The sequence below is a fragment of the Chiloscyllium punctatum genome, chromosome 25 (genome assembly GCF_047496795.1).
Source record: "Chiloscyllium punctatum isolate Juve2018m chromosome 25, sChiPun1.3, whole genome shotgun sequence".
Taxonomy (NCBI): domain Eukaryota; kingdom Metazoa; phylum Chordata; class Chondrichthyes; order Orectolobiformes; family Hemiscylliidae; genus Chiloscyllium; species Chiloscyllium punctatum.
Window position 1 is genome coordinate 83,441,600 of NC_092763.1, and position 20,622 is coordinate 83,462,221.

A 20,622-nucleotide genomic window follows, 5' to 3' on the forward strand; every position below is an offset into this window, starting at 1 on the left:
CAAAATATGATGGAAATTTGGAATGCATTGCTCTGCAAAAGATTTGGGTGTTCAGTTAATTTGAAGAATTCAGGGCTATGTTTTGGTTTTTGTTTAGGCCAGGATTTTGAGGGAAATGGGAAAAGTGAGCAAATGAAGTTGTACCTATCAGCTATTATCATAACTGGCACAAGGGATGAAATAATCTCCTCTTGTTTCTAAGTATTCCTTTTATTTCAGATTGAAAGTAATGAGCATAAAATCTTTTGAGACAGTAGTTAACCAAATGTCTGTTCTTTCCCTTGTTTTCTCTCAGTACACGTACTGGAACTTTATTCCAAAAAATCTGTTTGAGCAGTTCAGAAGAATAGCAAACTTTTACTTTCTCATTATATTCCTTGTTCAGGTAAGCTGAACTCAGTAATTATTAGTCTTGTATGAAATGAATGATTTGATGTTGCTATGAATTTGCCAAGTTGAAAATCCCACAACACTAGGTTATAGTCCAACAGGTTTATTTGGAAGCACTAGCTTTCGGAGTGCTGCTCCTTCCTCAGGTGATTGTGGAGAATAAGAATCAGTCTGACCATTATGGCACAGAGCCTCACGGAGTTAACACCTTTAATACCTTATCTGGGCTGACATGACACCAATTGTTAAAGTGGACCTAAGAATGTAACTTTTTCTAAAGTTTTGCGATTTACAAATGAAAACAACATGGAAATTCTGAAAAAGATAAGAGCCTTAACAAAGAAGCCGGGTCTCTTTCAAAATAATTTCAGTTACATCACACTGTAAACTTTTGCTATAAATTCTGTGTCTTGCAATCTTATTCTCCACAATCACTTGGTGAAGAAGTAGCACTCCGAAAGCTAGTGTTTCAATATAAACCTGTTGTTGTGATTTTCAACTTTGTACACCCGAGTCCAACGCCGGCATTTCCAAATTATGAATTTGCTCTTTTTTGATTTCTGTTAAGGTCAGTACATTTCCTGGTTGTTGTAGCAAGTGTCTTTTAAGATGATTATGATTTTAATGTCACTGTTTCTGCACAGATGTTTAATTGCTTGACTATTGTCTAAATTGAACTTGCCTTTAATGTCTCTGGGCTAAACAACCATATTTACTATAATAATCAAATTCTACCCCCCCCCCCCCCCCCCCCCCCCCCAAAAACCAGGTTATTGTTGATACTCCAACTAGTCCAGTGACAAGTGGACTTCCTCTGTTTTTCGTGATTATTGTGACAGCAATTAAACAAGTAAGTTATTAAAAAATGTTACCATGTGATACATAACTCTGTCTGATTTGGTGTGAAGCAACTTTACCTTTCAAGTGCCTACTTAACATGTGAACAAGTCATTGATTTTTTGCAAAATAGATTTGTCTTTGTCTTAGTACTTGGAGAATGTCAGCAGGGCAGCAGTTATTTTTTTAAACTACTAATAGGATGCGCGCTACATTGGCCGAGCCAGCATTTTTACCTGGCCCTAGTTGAGAAGGTATTAAGAATTGCTGTTGTGGTGTAGGTAATGTTAGGGAAGAGATTCTAGATTTTTGGCCCAGGGTGGTGAAGGACAGGCAATGTAGTTAATCCATACACTGGGATAATCCATAAATGTAGTTCAAAGGATGGGTGGTGTATGTCTTGCAGTACTTACAGATGATCGTGTCCCCCTTTTATCTGTTTCCCTTGATCTTCTGGATGTTAATGATCATGGCTTTGGAAGCTGCTGTTTTAAGGAACCTTACTGAATTAAGTGAACTGAAACACATTAGCTTCTACATATTATTTAACGGTATTAGACAAAGTAGAAACATATATTAGCGGTGTGCAACTCATTCTTGTATTCAAATAACTTAGCAAATTTCCATTAAATTAGTGATTTATGTTCATGCTATGTTTTCTTCGTACAGTACTTTCATTATCATCACCAAGTGTGCAATGCCCATTGGCAGGTCCTTGTCTTATAGTGGTCTTTTCATATCGCTTACCTGTGCCAATCTTGTTATTTAGCAGTAAATTCTTTCAATTTTCAAACTACCCAGCATTGTTCGTTCTTTTTTTTATTTTTCCTTGATCTTCCCCCTATAATGTCTTTTTACTCTTTTGCAGGGCTATGAAGATTGGCTCCGACACAAAGCTGACCACTCTGTGAATAAAAGCCCAGTTTATGTTGTCAATGGAGGAAAGATTGTGGAAAAGCAAAGTGAAAAAATTCAGGTGAATTTTCTGGCATTTTAAAATTGTGTTAAAGGCATCAATTCTGTTGCTGTACTTTGCATAATCAAATTTAAGCAATTATGTTTCAAAAGTTTCTTACAGAATATGCTTGCTATTGAATTCTAATAGACTGTTGACTGAGTAAATTATCATATGCTCGACAAAATCATGCTAATGATCAAATTCCAAGCAAGGAAAAATCTTTTTACTAAAAATACTGCTGTAACTTTCAAAATATCTTTCTCATTAAAAATTGTCCACAACTTAATGATTAAACAGTTACACTGCAGTGCTAAAATTGGATCAGAAGATCAGAAACTCATTGTCATTGGGAGTGAATGTTGTAAATATGGTGTTCCCTTTCACCAAATCCTATATTTCTAATCTACTCAAATAATTGTGCATGAGGAATAATTTTTAAATGCAGCCTTGTGGAGAAGATGGTTAAGATGTAACTGGATTTGAGGAGAATGATTCCCTTACTACTTCATCCACCTTGAGTGAAGATACTCCATTATCCTTCACCAGTAACAACTCCATTTGACAACCAAGTGGTATGTCAGGATGGAATCATTACTCTTCAATCATTATATACTATCAGAAATGTCAGATGTGACTCAGTTGATAACTCTCCTCCTGAAACAAACTCAAGTTGGGGCTTCATGACCTGCTGCAGGATTTGAAGACTCACTGTCTCCCGAAGTGGTGACAGAGTGCTGCAGTATTGGAAGTCCTATTAAGCTGAGATCCTGAATGCTGCCCTTGAGAGGTTGAAAGATCCTATCGCACTAATTTTAAACCTAAGCCGGGACCTTCTCCTTGAAGATGTTTCTCTCTCAAACCAGTGACCTGGAGATTGTGAGCATAATTCCATTATGTTCATGACCTTTTCTGTGTTCACATTGGCAGTGAAGTTTCCTACATTAAGTATTATAAAAGTACTTAATTGACTGACTATAAAGCATTTTTTTTTAATAGCCTGAAGAGTCAGTGGCACAGTGGTTAGCACTGCTGCCTCACAGCACCAGAGACCTGGATTCATTTCCCACCTCGGGCAGTTGTCTGTGTGGAGTTTGCACATTCTCCCAGTGTCTGCATGGGTTTCTTCCCACAGTCCAAAAATGTGCATGTTAGGTGATTTGGCCATGCTAAATTGCCCATAGTGTTAGGTGAGGGGGTAAATGTAGGGGAATGGGCCTGGGTGGGTTGCTCTTCAGAGAGTTGGTGTGGACTTGTTGGACCGAAGGGCCTGTTTCCATACTGAAAGTTATCTAATCTAATCCCCGTGTCTGCGTGGGTTTCCTCCGGGTGCTCCGGTTTCCTCCCACACTCCAAAGATGTGCAGGTCAGGTGAATTGGCCATGCTAAATTGCCCGTAGTGTTAGGTAAGGGGTAGATGTAGATGTAGGGGTATGGGTGGGTTACGCTTCGGCGGGGCGGTGTGGACTTGTTGGACCGAAGGGCCTGTTTCCACACTGTAAGTAATCTAATCTATGACAGATACTATGTAAATGCAAGTTTTGCTTACAGTGCACTGTTGAAACTCTTGAATTTTAGTTAACCTTTATGGTTAAGTATTGCCATTCCTGCCAGAATAGCCAACTTGGTTGAAAAAAGGGCAGGACAAGCAGCTCAACATTCCAGGGTTTAGATGTTTCAGGTGTGATAGTGAGGCATGTAACATGGATGGAGGGAGTTGTTTTGCTGATTTAAGGAGAATGTCATAGCCACACACAGAAGCAGATACAATGGCATCTTCTAAGAGGCATTTAGACAGACACATGGTTGGCACAGACATGGTGGACCAAATGGCCTGTTTTTTTGCGCTGTACTGTTCTGTGAATTCTCAACATTTAAGATTCAACAAAGGCATTAGTGGGGGTAAATAACGCCTTATTGTGGAGAGGGATTAGTAAAAATGGTGACTGATCGGGCTGGTAATTTGTTTGTTTGTTTTGAGATTGACTTGAAGAAAACATAAATTGGTGAATTTTTATCCATTGACATTAAAGATCTTTGTTTTCTTGGAATTATACAATAAATTTTAAAGTATTTTTGAGACTTTAAATTGCTGAATAACTAACTGAGTTATTTCTAACACCATATACTTTGTATTTAATCAATTCTAATAGATTAGAGATTTGTTGAGTATTGCACTATACTTTTGAAGACTCAGCTAGTTAGTCCATTCTCTTGTTTTTTTTTCAATAACCCTGAATTTCTTATTACTTCAAGTATTCATTCAGTCTCCTTTAGCTTTTCTTTAGTCATATTATGTTTGTGTGACATTCCTTTGCTTTTGTCTATTGTCTTAATATTTTTATCATTCCTGTCACAACTTATTTGAAACAGCTTCATGATTTGAGGTATAACTGTTTTTGATTGTCATTTTGCTTTTCAGCTCCTGTTCTTGATATTGCTGTTCATAATTGCTTTTTTGTACTCCAATGTTATTCCAATTCTCTTCCATTGACCAACCTAAAATGTCAGAACTTTGTACATTGCAAAATACGCAAGGTTACCTTTCCAGCTCCAGTGAAATTTTCCAGCTCTAATTATAGTTTCCATTCGACTTGTCACTCAGTGGTTGTTGTTGATATTTTCCAAAGAAACAATAGATCGACCTTTAAGGTTGATCTCAACAAACTATGGTGAATGTTGGGTGTATTTTCCAAACTGACGTCACTGTTATTTCCATTTAATTGTCAGCCAAGGGCCAACCTTTCCTCACTTTCATCAAATGTCTGTTGCTGGCTTACTGTTTTATATCTGCACAGGAAGTCTATGCATAAATACCTTTAATTCCTAATTTAGTCTTGCAGATGTGAATGTATGTGCAGTCTGTGCAGTCATGTATACAAATATCAATTTTGGAAATGTCTCATCAGCACTTCATGTCTCATACCAAATTTTCTTTCAACCCAAACCCCATTTTGATTCAATGTCAGAATATTAGTATTATCTGTACAACAGTCATTTGATAATACAAGGACTTGTCTGTCTTTTCAGCAGTATTCATGTTGGAGCTTTTCATCCTGCATGTCACCAGGACAGACCTAGATATACCAACCTTTTTAAAATATTACAGGAGCAAAGGGAGCCAACTGCTGGACAAAGTGCGTTCACAGTTGTTTCATTTGAATTTTTTGAAGAAAAAAATTTCAGCTGTCCAGTCCTTAACATCAAGTTCCCTGTTGTGACGAGACACCATTTGCCATCAATTTGTGATTAAATCAAATCTCTTTCACATCAGAAATACTGAAATTTGTTTTGTTTGACTTTTGCCAAAATCTTTAACCTATATTCTTGCATCAAACTTCATTCCCTGCTCCAGCTGCTAATTAGGTTGAAGAATGTTGGCAATCTGAGTGCCTTACTGGAATCTGTACTGAGTTTCAACTCACCGAGCATCTGCTTCCAGCTCAGCAGCAATGGCTACCTCTGTCCCCTTTAGTCACATCTTTGCGTGGTTGTACAATCCACTTTATATTTCCTGTTGCCTTTCTTGCTGACTTCCGAAACTCTACAATACACTAAATATTTCACTGTACATGTTATAGTTCATTAGTCACTGACTTTGAAGGGGGACGAAAGGATATGAGTCAGTCATTAACACTTTAAAAATCCTCATCTTAGTTTATACATTCCCTTCTCCTTACTTCACAACTGGTCTCTGTTATTGTCTCAGTCCTCTAGCTCTGGGCTCCTGTACATGCAGCGCTCTCCCTGCTCTGACATTTGGTGCCAAATCATTCTGTTCACACTCCATTCTCTGGAGCTGCCACTGAGTCTTTCCTTATGCTAGAGTTCCTCTCCGCCCTCTCTTTATTTTTAATCATTTCTTGATCACCTGGTCCAACGTTTTTATACTGTTCAGTGTGTTTGTCTTTGAATTTGAAGGATGTTGCATGCAAAGCATGTGTTCAGTGAGTTTTAATCTGTAATGTAATGATATTTAAATTTGCAGATGGAATAATTTAGATGAACAATGCATCAATTTTTGTAAAACTTTTGAACCTTACCCTACAATTTTCCAGACACTGCCCTGGGTGTTATGTCAGGACATAGCAACTGGAGATAGTGCACAGTGGTGTCTACAGTTGGGACAGAATTTGGGCGGCACGGTGGCACAGTGGTTAGCACTGCTGCCTCACAGCGCCAGAGACCCGGGTTCAATTCCCGCCTCAGGTGACTGTGAAGTTTGCATGTTCTCCCCGTGTCTGCCTGGGTTTCCTCCAGGTGCTCCGGTTTCCTCCCACAGTCCAAAGATGTGCAGGTCAGGTGAATTGGCCATACTAAATTGCCTGTAGTGTTAGGTAAGGGGTAAATGTAGGGGTGGGTTGCGCTTCCGCGAGGTGGTGTGGACTTGTTGGGCCGAAGGGCCTGTTTCCACATTATAATGTAATCTAATTATTTTGGGAGTGATTATCTTTGACTCCAGACTCCATGAAGACATATAGTATTAGATTAAATTATGAACTAGGATACCCATCATGGATTATCACCCCACAAACTGATAGATCAGTTCTCTATGTACAACAGTGTGGCAAAAGCACAGAAAGTTCTCTGGGGAGGGGATTTCATCACCTCCTAGATCAAGCTAGTTGCCTTCTAAAGAAGGAGTCCTAAATAACAAAGCTGCTAAGCTGGGTCAGTGGTAAATGGTAAGAGGAAAATACACATTTCAGCTTGTTTACCAGTATGCCTTAAATAGATTAATCTGTCTGTGATATGATAATTCAAGTGACCTCTGCACAGTTCTGTAGAGTCTCATCTTTGTGCTGCTACCATAGAGAGAGATGCAATGTAGATTTAGAACAGATGTAGCAACTCCAAACTAGTCAACAACCAATAGAATTTTACTTGGCCACAATTTGTAAGCTTGTGCCTTTTCATATATTTCCCCCACTGTACCATTTGCTACCAAGAAAGGGATCATCTCTGATTCAGTGAACAGTACAGAACAGCATGCTGGGAACATACTTTAATGAGTTTGCGACCTGATGATAGTGTACATGCTAGCCTATGATTAGATTACTTAGTGTGGAAACAGGCCCTTCGGCCCAACAAGTCCCCACCGACCCGCCGAAGCGCAACCCACCCAGACCCATTCCCCTACATTTACCCCTTCACCTAACACCATGGGCAAGTTAGCATGGTCAATTCACCTAACCTGCACATTTTTGGACTGTGGGAGGAAACAGGAGCACCTGGAGGAAACCTATGCAGACACTGAGAATGTGCAAACTCCACACAGTTGCCTGAGGCAGGAATTGAGCCCGAATCTCTGGCGCTGAGGCAGCAGTGCTAACCACTGAGCCACCGTGCTGCCCACCAAGCTTGGAAGCAAAGCATTGGGGGAAACAAAGCAATCCCACAATAAACAGATCAGATTTAAGCTCTGCAGTCCTTCCGCATCCAGTTGTGATTGAACAATCAAGCAAGTAATTGGCGGAGGAGTTACAGGCGTATCCTTACTTTAATAACAAGGTACCTATCAGATCAGTGCAAATGAAGGTGAAGCATTTTAAAGTATCCACCTGCGATCCCCAGCATCTTAGTTGCCAGCCTTTAGCCAGTTTGATTCATTTTCTTAAAAAAACTACTGAGGGTACTGTACACTGCAAAAGTTATGGCCCACAAAACATTCCAGCAAAAGTAGTAAATAATTATGTTCCAAAGCAAGCTTCAGTCCACATCAAGCTGTTCCTGTCCAGTTTAAATACTGCAATCTATTCAGCAATGTGGAAATTTGCTCAGGTATGTCCTGCTCACATAAAGCAGAGGAATCCAACCTGAAAACTTACCATCTCCATCAGCATTTTTCCATGCCAGTAATGGTGGGAGTGACCACTGCCCAGTGCATTGTCTGTCTATAGCACATGAACATCACAGATTGAAGAAAACAGTTCCAACACCTCAAGGGGAAAGTAGAGTCCGGCAATAAATGTTGTGCCAAGCAGTGATGCCTAGATCCTGTGTGCGAATTTAAAAACCTCCATTTAGAGATGAGATTTGGCCTACATATTGCGGATACCCTCTTTGCTGTGTGACTCTACTACTGATCAAGATTTGGAGACGCTGGTGTTGGACTGGGGTGTACAAAGGTTAAAAATCATGCAACATCAGGGTACAGTCCAACAGGTTTGTTTGGAAGTGCTAGCTTTTAGAGCGCTGCTCCTTCATCAAGTGGTTGTCCAACCATGATGAAGGAGCAGCGCTCCGAAAGCTAGCACTTCCAAATAAACCTGTTGGATTATACCCTAGCATTGCGATTTTTAACTTAGTGCTATCACTTGATCAGTAGTATCAACACCTTCTATCAAGTAACAGTTGAACACCAGAGAGCATGAAATTGTTGGGCAATTCGGGATCTGCTACTCTTAGTCTGTCCAAATGTGAACACAAGTTGCGATTTGGTGAGGTAACGTAGGGCAGGACTTATTCACTTTAATAGTAGGGTCCTCTGATGTCTTCGCTGAAAATGTGTTGCTGGAAAAGCGCAGCAGGTCAGGCAGCATCAAAGGAACAGGAGCATCAACATTTCGGGCATAAGCCCTTCTTCAGGAATGAAGCCTGAAATGTCGATTCTCCTGCTCCTTGGATGCTCCCTGACCTGTGCTTTTCCAGCAACACATTTTCAGCTCTGATCCCCAGCATCTGCAGTCCTCACTTTCTCCTCCTCTGATGTCTTGCTGAACAAGGAGACCTTTGGTTGCATGATTGTGGTTCTTTTGAAGGTGGAGTTGCATGTAGACATCATAGTAAAGAAGGCATTTGGTATGTTTGCCTTTATTGATCAGTGCATTCAGTATAGGAATTGGGAGGTTGTGTTACAGCTATATGGGATATTGGTCAGGGCACTTTTGGAATACTGCGTTCAATTCTGGTCTCCCTGCTATAGGAAGGATGTCGTTTTTCAAGTAAGGGTTCAGATAAGATATAATTGTCTCCTCCCCCACCCCCAGTCAAAGCAGTTTCTCAATGATTTTATGTAGTCATTGAAGAGGGAGGAATAGTCAAATAAGGCAACATACACACTGGGTGACTGTTACAATCAGTTAATGTCAATAGTAAAGATTAACCCATCTGCTGTTGCACAATGAATAACTGGCTTTGCATAATGAATACTTTTCACCTTGTTAAACTGATCTCTCATTCTGAATGCTCACTCATCTTGTTAAATAGCTCTACATAATGAATGCTTTTCAGCCTTGTTAACCCAATACCCTTGCTGCCAGCACCTAATTGTTAAGAGTTCTTATTTGATCTGAGTCATGCTCAGCGGAATCTCTTGTTTCACAAAACTCAAATGTACCTCTTTCCCTGCCTGCACATAGCCTATATACATTCTCAGAAGGGTTTGAGCTATAGGAAAATGCTGAATAGGGTGGGGCTGTTTTTTCTTAGAGCTTCGGGGGCTAATGGTGTCTTTGGAGGGGTTTATAAAGTCATGAGCATGGATAGGGTAAATAGCCAAGGCCTTTTTTCTGTTTGTGGAGTGCAAAACTGGAGGGCATAAAGAGGCTTAGGGTGAGCAGGGTAAAATTTAAATGGGACTTGAGAAGCAGCTATTTCACATAAGGGTGATGTATGTGTAGAACAAACTGTCAGATAGTGATGGAGGTTGGTACAACTACAATATTTAAAAGGCATCTAGACTGGTACATGAATAGGAAAGGTTTAGAGGGATGAGCACCAAAAGCTGGCAAACTGGACTAGATTAATTTGGGATAACTGGTCGACATGGACGAGTTGGACTGAAGGGTCTGTTTCTGTGTGGTGCAACTCTAAGTGACATCAAAGCAGTATTTAACAGTATCTGATCAATGAAAATTTGGGACTATCCTCTCTCCACAGGTTGAGTTCCCCCTAAGCACAAAGGAAGGTGGGTATGAATACTGGAGGTCAGGCATCACTGCAGGGGTTCAGCATATTCACTACTTGATCAAAAACCAAACTTTATCATAAGGGAAGAGGTGTGGATGTTCGTTGCTGATTGTATCATATTTAGCAATTTCAATATCTGATGCCATCCGCCAGCAAATGCTGTACAAAATCTCAATATGATCTCATAAATGATGAGTGATATTTGTGCACCTAGAAGAACCAGACAATGGCTCTTACCTGCAAGAGGATCCAAGTATCGTCTTTTGACATTCACTGCCATTATTAGCACCTTTTGGAGTTAACATTAACTGGAACCTGAACTAGCTAGTCTTATAAATACTGTGGCTGCAAGAGCAGGTCAGAGGCTTGGGAATTGTGCTGAGAGTAACTCACCACCTGACTGCTCAGAACCTGTCCATCTGCAAGGCAGGAATGTGATTCAATACTTGCCTGCACGGGTGTAGCTCCAGTAACACCCACAGATTTTGATCACTATCCACTGACAAGTCATCTTTATTACCACTGTGCAGTAAAGTTGTTTTCTAAAAGTGCGCTAAAATAATTGAGGCACCTTAGCCTGCAGCTTGCAAACCCATGATCTCTAATATCTAAAAGGCAAGGGCAGCAGATACAAAGAACAATCACCACCTTAATTCTCCTCTAAGCCAGATACCATCTTGACTTGGAACTAATTTTGTTTGTTTGTCTGTCTGTCCCTCCCTCCCTCCCATTGGGACAAAACCTTGCAACTCCATCCCTCACAGCACTAACAGCTTTGCAGCTATTCAAGCAGTTAGCTTGACTGCCCCTTTTAAGGGCATTTTAAAGAATAGGTAATCAGCCACATTCCACCACCAATAACTAAAATATTAGTTACCCTGATGTCAGCATATGGAATATAGGGATTCCTTGCTCACATTTTGTTCAAAGCTAAGGTTCATTTCGTGGACATTTTACAGTTTTTTGATTCCCTTATTATAGCTCAATAGTTTATCCTGCTGTATCTTCTCCATTTGAGAGGTATTGAATCATTGATTTGACCTGTTTTGCTTACCTGATGTGTGTCTCTTTTTTTTGTGACATATGAATATTATAAGCTAGACCAGCATTTATTGCTCAACGAAGATTTTTGAGTCTGCAAGATACAAAACTGATGTTCAGGGGCTCCAGCTCCAACTAATTGCATATGGTGCTTTTTGAAGAAGTCAGAAGCAGGGTTTCAAAACAAAATACTGGTTTGAAATCCCATTTTTCTTTTAGGTCAAGGTGGCTGAACCAGAGTAGAGTATATTTTAAGTATGAGTGACTTTGTGTATCATACTTGTTCCAGTAGTTTCAATGTAAAACCTTAGGCTAAAATTGCCTTATGATGACAATTCTGTGCATCTGATTTTACTTGATGGTCAAATTCTGAAGGTCAAGCCCACGAAGGGAAATAGGAATCTCCAGGGCTATAAACTTTTTAATATTGGATTGGCTAGCATTCAAAACTTTTTTTTGTCAAGTCTTAACACACTCTCGGTAACTTGACAAGGGGGCCTTGATTTGAATGATTCCTTTTTCCTTTCCTATTAAATCAGTAAATAATCAAATCTATGCTTATGGCCTTTGGCAAAATGCACCTTTCGCAGTGTCACGCAAACTGGAAATTTGTGACCATGCAATAGTATAAAATAACTCTAGCACCATATAGGCTGCTTGCAATCTGCTCCCTCTTATTGTGCGTGTAGTAATGTGCCATGGTCTTAAAGTAACCACCTAGAAAATTGGCTCAGTACAGCAAGGAGAAACTGAGGGAGTTTTGTTTCCTTTTTTTAGGTTGGGGATATTGTGTGTGTGAAAGAAGATGAAACGTTTCCATGTGATCTCATCCTGCTATCCTCAAGTAGGGAAGATGGCACCTGCTATGTCACTACTGCTAGTTTGGATGGGGAATCAAGTCAGAAGGTAAAAACAAAACAAAGTCTCAAGCCATCCAAATCTTCTGTGTAATGTGTAACAGATGTTATGTCGCTTTCAGCGTTGCTATAACTTGAGTGCAGTGCAAAATATCCCCAACAAAATAATTTCACTCTTTGACTTACTATTACACAAATTTATTTCTTTATATTTGTCTAGATGATACAGGAATATATTTTCATCTTCTCTGCAAACAATATCTCAAAGGAAAATAAATCACAGATGTTTGAAATATGCATGTTTAAAGTGTATCAGTAGCTTATGATTCAAATTCTGAGCTTTATTTGCTGCTTGTAAAGTAAGTAAAATGCTAAGCAAAGAAAATAAAGTCAGATTGCAGTTATGAAAGAATCAGCATTTCTAAAGTGATCTTTCATCTGAATCAGGTGAAGTTGGAGATATAGCACAGGCAGGGAAATAAATTGGTTTGAGATAAAAGAACAGAAATTAAAGATATTTAGTGAAGGCATGAGGCAAAAGGATGGGGTAGTGGGGCAGGAAAAGAAACAAAAATCTGGCAGATTTTAAAAATATATTATCTCCTAAATCCTTGATTAAGGCCGGCACTTTGTATTGTGTGCAACGACATGATTATTATGAGCCATTTACAGTGTGTCAGTCATTGATATAAGAAACACAAATTCTGTGATTGCACTTTCCCATCAATAATGTAAAGTTTGGTAAAGGTTGCACCTGTTCACCATCAATAAAATGTTGACATATAAATGAGCTGCAGACCTTTTACTGCTTTGTCAAGCTCTGCTGCAACTGTAATGAGCATTCTGATTAAAGTAATGATAAAAACATTCCAATCTGCCCTCCCTCTGTGAAATACCATTGAACAACATGTACTATTGTCCAAGCATGAATAGAATTTAAAGGAGCTACATTACTATGTATCTTTACCTCATTCTTAACAAAATCTTTTCATCAGTTTTTAACACTCCCAATCACACTGCTACCAAATACTACGCCATCCAACAAATTCTGATCTATATCAGCAATCTATTCTAGCAGCTGGGACGTATTACTGTGTTGAAGGTACTCTGAAAGCAAATTGAAATTGTTGCCTTTTGATCTTTAATGTGATTTTAATAATCAGCTAGTCTTGATGTTGTTGCATTGTATGGCAAGATGACTCCAAGCCCAAACTGCATTTCCATAATCCAATGGTAACTTTGGCTCCTTTCTTTTCTCCACTTCCACCCCCCCCCCCCCCCCCCCCCCCACAAGTAAGACATATCTCCGACTTGTATGTCTTTCCTGGAATTACCTTTATTTCTTATCTTTCAGGTTTAACTTAAATCTTTAATTTATATTTATATTTACCATCTGATTATCTGCTTTTGTTTTGTCACATACCTAGCTTCTAATTGTTAGTAATTTGCCTTTGTATCTGTTTGACATTTCCTCCCATGAAAGTTGAATTTGTTATAATAAGCAAGGATATGGAGTGTGAAAAGGAGCCATGAAACGACCTCGACAAGTAATTAGAGAATCCCAAAGCATTCTATACATTAAAACAAGCAGGTAACTAGGGAGAAGATAGGACCATTTTAAGGATAAAGGAGAAAACGTAGGCTCAGAGGCAGAGGATGTGGGTGAAATCCTAAATCACTACTGTCAATATTCACCCAGGTAAGGAATGTGGCTGAGTGAGATAGTGTGGAGTATTCTAATATGCTAGGGAATTTTGAGATTGTTAGAAGTAATGTTGAAGAGCATTAACGTGGATAAGTTCCCCGGGGCCTGTTGGTATCTAGTGAGAGAAGCAAGAGGAGAGTTCTGGGATCTTGACAAACACCTTGGTATCCTCATTATCCACTGGAGAGCTCCCAGAGGACTGGCGAGCAGCTGAAGTCATTTCTCTGTAGAATAACGGAAATAGGCATAATCCAGGAAACTCTAGACCAGTGAGTCTCATTATCAATGGTAGGAAAGCTATCAGAGAGGATTCTTAAGGATAAGATTTACACTGATTTTAGAAAAGCATGTCTTAATTAGGGACCGTTAGCATGGATTTGCGAGACAGGTCATGTCTTACTACTTTGAATTTTTTGAGGAGGGGATTAAAGAGTTTGAGGATAGAGCAGTGGATGTTGTTGACGTGAACTTAGTAAGGCTTTTGACACAATCCCTTGTGGGTAGCTTATCCAGAAGATTAAGATGCATGGGATCCATGGTGATCTGCGTGGATTAAGAATTGATTTGCCCACCGAAGGCAGAGATTAGTGGTGGAAAGATGTTTTTCAGCAGGAGGTTTGAGACTAGTGTTTCAAAGGGAGCTGCACTGGTCCTCTGCTGGTTGTGATATACATAAATGATTTTGAATGAAAATGTAGCTGCGTAGGTTAGTAAGTTTGCAGATGATATCAAGATCTGTGGAGTTGTGGATCGTGTAGAAGGTTGTCAAAGGATACAGCAAAGTACAGATCAGTTGCAGATATGGGTGGAGAAATGACAAATGGAGTGTAATCTGGGTAAATGTGCTGTACTTTGGGAGATCAAATGTTCAGGAAAAGTATACACTTAATAGCAGAGCCTTGAACAGCATTAATGTAGGTAGGGATCTTTTGGATTCAAGTCCAAAGCTCCCTGAAAGTGGCCACAAGAGTAGATATGGTGGTAAAGAGGGTGTATGGCATGCTTGCATTTACTGGTCAGGAATTGAGTACAAGGGTCAGGATGTCACAATGCAGCTTTAAGACTTTGGTCAAACCACACTGAATGAATTCACCAGAATTGAACACAACCCCTTTTGTGGGCCAAAGGGCTCATTCCTGTGCTGTTTGTCCTGTGTTCTACAACCTGTAGTCAGAATCTTGAGCTTAAGTTAACTGTAAATAATGAATGTGTTTTTTATTCTCAACAAGACATACTTTACTGTGCCAGACACTAGTGCGTTCCGTACAGAGATGGAAGTTGATTCTTTGAGTGCCACCATTGAATGTGAACAACCTCAGCCTGACCTTTACAAGTAAGTTTTTTGTTTGACCCCTGCTGAAAGTACAGTGTTCAGTTCATCTCTGAAAAGATAAGCTGACCTTTATGTTGACCATATCAACTTAATAACTAAAATAGTACTTGGCTTGCTGTATTGAATTACGAGGATAGCTAGAATACATTTTGCTTGCATCCCCTCTGTTTTGAGTATTATGCTGTTCATAATGTTAAAATGATTGGATAAGATTTGACTTGAAAAGTTTGGGGTAAATGAAGAACAAAGGAAGATTTGTCAAATTAGATTTAAGCTATTTTGAGAATGAAATTGGGAGGTTTTTTCTCAAAAGAAAAATCTGAAAGAACACTGCCCTCAACATTCAGTGAAAGCTTACAAGGATGGATTTAAATTTGGGAGGAGTATAAAGAGATACATAGAGCTAAGGCATATTAATCCATATAGATCATCTCTGGTAAACTGAATGGTAGTGCAAGTTCGAGTCTGAATGGCTGCCTGTTCCAATTTTCCTTCAGGTCTAGGAGATTCCATCACGTTACTTCAGTACATCAGAGAATGTTGAGTGTATGGGCATTATGCTTTGTAACAATGATGTATCAGTTTGTGAAATACATCTGTAGTATTTTGGTATCACTGATCTCCTCCTCTGGCGTGTTCCTGAATTTTAAAGTGCTTTCCTTTTGAAAGCATTATGAAGGTTATTACTTCTATTCAGATGTGCTTGTCTTTTTTGTGTTAGATGCTAATATTAAAACCATGATCACACTTGTCTATTCTATTTCAACTGCCCTCTATTTTCACATCAGTTAGTTTAAATTGTGTTAATGCAAAATCTCCAGATCTTTTTTGCACCTGTTAATTATTTTAAAAATTGAAAACATTTTAGTATTAAAAGTAATTATAGAAGCAAAAGGGCAAATGGCATTCCTGAAAGAATCCAGAAAAGTTTATTGACCATCTGAACAAAATGAACAAGCTTTTCAACCAATTTTCTGCTGTTTGGATGTTCCCAGAAGAGTGAGTGATTGCTATCATTTCAGAAATCATAATGGTTGTTGAATTTCACAAAGGAATTACTGGAAACTATGGTGATGGTAGACATTTTGACACAACGTTGATGCGCAAAATTCATACTCCTGTTTTTGTGTAACTTTTTTCACTTTTTTTTCTATTTATGATACTACCACTGTACATGTCAGATTCAAGAATGAAATCTGCCACCAGAGAAAACTTTCTTTTGTGAAAAATTCTATACCAGCAATTCTTGGTTAGGGAATATACATATTTTTAAAAGCTGTAATTTAAGTTCTGTGTGAACACTCTTTTTTTACTCCACAGTTCAGTTAAAAATCGCACAACATCAGGTTGTAGACAACAGGTTTATTTGGAAGCACTTGCTTTCAGTGCTGCTCCTTTATCAGGTGGCTGTAGAGTATAAGATCATAAGGCACAGAATTTATAGCATTCTGTGTCTTACGATCTTATACTCCACAGCTACCTGATGAAGGAACAGTGCTCCGAAAGCTAGTGCTTCCAATTAAACCTGGTGGACTACAATCTGATGTGTGATTTTAAACTTTTTGGATTTGGAGGCACTGGTGTTAGACTGATGTGTACAAAGTTCACAGTGGAAGTGGATGTGATCAGTTAAGGAGAACTTAAACCCTGCTGTACATGGGTAATTTCTCAGGATTTGAGTCTTTGTTATCTGATGGCGTCAGGGAGCAGGTTGAAACTGCTTTGCTAAAATCTTTGATGTTCATTCAGTTTGTTTTTTATTCTTTTTATGGAATAACTGTCAACTGTGTTCAAAAAACTGTAGCCTTGTGTGACTGTTTCAGTGACTTGCCACCAAAGTTAACTAGCTATACAGAACAACCTTGGTTATCAGAACAAGATCTGAAGGTCCCATTCAAGCACATTGTTTGCTCACTGACCAGACTGAATCCAGTACCGCTGGCTGCCTGGAGGTCACCCAAGCGGTGTGGCGTCCTGGATTCGCTCCTTTGGGAAATCGCTCAAACAGAGTCCCAACTCAGACTGCACCCTCTTCTACAATCTAGCACCATCTGCAACCCTCCTGACCTAAAGTGACTGGCTTCCCGCCACTTGAAACTCCTGACCCTGCCCCGTCACAGACTCGTGGCAGAGAGATTGAGAAGACACTGGTGAGGAGTCGGGATGAGGGGGCCACACTGGCCGAAGCAATGACTGCCCATTGCTGTGGTGGGTTTGGGATCTCAGGAACAGTTCATCCCTCCTGCTCTGCAACATGGCTTGTCCATAAGCCACTGACCACCAATTCATGCCAGGTGCCCTGTCTGAGAGCCTGATCTTTAAACTGCAGTTGACAGCCCTCAAACAGAGGCCCTGGCAGGAATGTGCGAGTGACCTGCTGAAGAGAATAGCTACCTTGTAGCAAATGGCAAAGGAAGCGTGATCAGTTATCCAAACAAAATACTCTCCGCCCATGTCATTTGGATAATCACGGTTGCAATATATTCTGCTAGTTCTACTGAGTGGCAATTGGCATAGATAGTGATCTTGGGATTGCTACTTTTTTTTGAGGACTTAATATTTAGCTTGTTTCTGAACTCAGTCTTTTTTTTTTAGGACTTTTTTTTGGTCCCTTCTTCGAACTTTTTTGTTTTATTTTAGCACCAATGTGTACCATGGCTACTAGTTGCTCACCCTCTCCCTTCCCAAACGCTGCACTGAGAAATTGTGCCATCCTGGACTCTCTCTCTTAGAAAAGGTTGCCCTTCGGGTCCCTTTAAATCTCTTCCCCTCTCACTTTTTAAACCTATGCCCTCTAGTTTTGGACTACCTTGGAAAAAAGACATCGGCTATTCACCCTATCTAACCTCTATAAGGTCACCCCTCAGCCTCTGCTCCAGAGAAAATAACCCAGTCTATTCAGCCTCCCCCTATAATTCAAGCCCTCGAACCTCAGCAACATCTCTGTCAATCTTTTCTGCATCATTTCAAGTTTAATTATCTTTCCGATAGCAGGGAAACCAGAATTGAATGTAGTATTCTAAAAGTGGCCTTTTGAGGTGAAAATTTTCAATTTCCATTTAGCCCTTTCATTCCTTCCAAATACTAAATGCCTCATTTCAAGTAATCTTCCATTTGGAAGACGTCTGTATTACATCAAATATCTAAGACAAGCAAAACTTCAAATCAGAAGTTCAGGATTCAGATTTTAGTCGTAGACTGTTCATTTTCAGAAGACTTGGAACTGATGATTACAATTAAAGTAAATCTCCCAAATATAACTTCACATTTTGATATCAATTCACAGGAAATCTAATGTCACCATCTGCGACGTACTTTCTTTCAGAGCAATACAGCAGGTAGCATAAAGTTCTACTTACTGCTTTCTTAGAGATTAGCTGATCTCTCAATCTATAAACTTTATCGCAAAATAGAATTGTGTATGTATGCATGCCAGTGTTTTCAATCTACTGCAAAGTTAGTATCCCTTCCAACAAATCAATCATGCTCCTCCCAGTCACTGCGCACAATCTTTACATCAATTTGACGAAGCAGAGAATCACAATCCAATCTCTTCTGCATCACAAAGATTGCCTACATGCAACTCCATAACATCGGCCATATCTACCTCCAGCCTTATCCATGTGAAAATTATCATTTAAGCCTTCAGGTCTTTCTACAGCAATGCTTGCCTAGCCAGCCTCCAATATTCAACTTCCTAAAGCAACATCCTTCATAACTAGTCGTTCACCTGTAGTCTCAGTGGTTGATTTTCTTTTGCAAAGATGTAAAGATACAAAGATTTAAAAGGGACCTAAGGAACAACTTTTTCAAGTAGAAGGTGGTGCATGAATGGAATGAGTTTGAGGAATTGGTGGAGGCTAGTACAATTACAGCACTTTTTTTAAAAGTATCTGGATGTGTATATGAATATGGACCAAATGCTGGTAAATGGAACTAGATTAATTTAAGATATTTGGTCAACATAGATGAGTTGGACTGAAGGATCTGTTACTGTGCTGCATAACTCTGACTCTAAACTCTTCAAGAATTTTTGACTAACCACTGATTAAATCTAATTGAATTGTTAAATCCCATTTAACAACTACAGATTTGGAAGGAGTAGCCAACCACAATGAGGCTTTTTATTTAAATCCAAGGCAATTTTATTTGTCTAATTGCGTAGTGTGTGTCAGGTAATATACTCATTTTTTTTTATAAGACCATAAGACGTAGGAGTTAGAGGTAGGCTATTCAGCCCACTATTTTCAATTTCACTGTCCTACTACATTCCCCTAACGCTTGTTTTCTTTAATGATTAGAAATCTGTCCATCTTGGCCTTATTTGGAGCTTTATGCTATACATTAGAGCTAATTCATTCAGAGCATGGTATTCCTGTTGTCTGGAAATGTAAGAGCAGACATTTGCACCTAAGCTCAGGGACCAGGCTTATCATGGTATTAAATGCATGTTAATCTTTTTTATTCCCTTTTTGAAGACCATCAATAATACCCTTACTGACATAAAACTCACTAAAGAGGAAAACAACAAACTGCCAGTCCTAGATGTCACAGTAGAGCAAACAGGCAATGGGGAACTTCAAACCAGCATCTACAGAAAAACAACACATACAGACCAAATACTGAACTATAGAAGCAATCGTCCCAACACCCACAAACAGAGCTGCATTAGAACATTATTTCAATGAGTCACCACACACTGTACAGAGGAACCACGAAGAGCAGAGGAAAATCAACTATACAGGTGTATTCAAAAAGAACGAGTACCCAATGAACACAGTCCACAGATTTCTCAGCAACAATCTCAAACAAGCAGAAAGAACATGTCCAGAAACCCTAGCCACTCTCCCCTACATCAAAGACATCTCAGAAATGATGCCACACTACTCAGATCTCTTGGATCATGGTAGCCCACAAACCCACCAACACACAAAAGCAGCAGCTAATGAACTGGAAAGCTCCTATATGGACAACAAGCAAAACTAATTTACAAAATGTCTTTCAAGAACTGTAACAAACTCTACATTGAACAAACAGGCAGAAGACTAGCCACTCCGGATACATGAACACCAGCTAACCACAAAAAAAATGACCCACTCTCACTAGGATCCTTGCATAGGGATGAGGAAGGACACCACTTTTTGACTGGGACAACACATCCATCCTAGAACAAGCCAAACTGAGATGTGCAAGAATTCCTAGAATCATGGCACTCCAACTGGAACAAACACATTTCCTCTGGGGGTGCTAAATGGGATCCAAGTCAAAGTACAGGAAATGACATCACCAACCCAAGGAAACCTGAACACAAATAAAAAGCAAGCCATATCAGCAGTACTTACTGGACACTCACTGGTAATATTACCTAGTATGATGACAAATTGTCTAAAAATTAACCTTGCAGCTCAGTGAGCAAACTTACATCCAGGACATTAAGTGTGACATAAAAGGCCTGAAGTATCAATCAAAGCACCCAGGAATCACTATCTTGTCAGAGGGTAATTGCAGCAGCATTTCTGGTCTAACTATATCAGTGGATGAAAAATGGTTTAGCAATAGACACAATGACAAACAATTCATGAAATCACTGGAC

At 39.4% G+C, this 20,622-nt stretch overlaps 1 protein-coding gene across 7 annotated transcripts in view; it reads left to right on the forward strand.

Moving 5' to 3' along the window:
- The window catches only part of atp11c (ATPase phospholipid transporting 11C), a 163,991-nt gene that overhangs the window by 40,591 nt on the left and 102,778 nt on the right, over positions 1-20,622 (forward strand). For 6 of the 7 annotated variants that reach the window (XM_072595610.1, XM_072595607.1, XM_072595608.1 and 3 more), the window contains exons 3-7: positions 296-385; positions 1,160-1,240; positions 2,096-2,203; positions 11,912-12,040; positions 14,926-15,029. In XM_072595610.1, coding sequence (XP_072451711.1) covers positions 296-385; positions 1,160-1,240; positions 2,096-2,203; positions 11,912-12,040; positions 14,926-15,029 — 512 coding nt within the window. The remainder of the gene's footprint in view (positions 1-295; positions 386-1,159; positions 1,241-2,095; positions 2,204-11,911; positions 12,041-14,925; positions 15,030-20,622) is intronic. The other variant, XM_072595613.1, reaches the window with a different exon arrangement.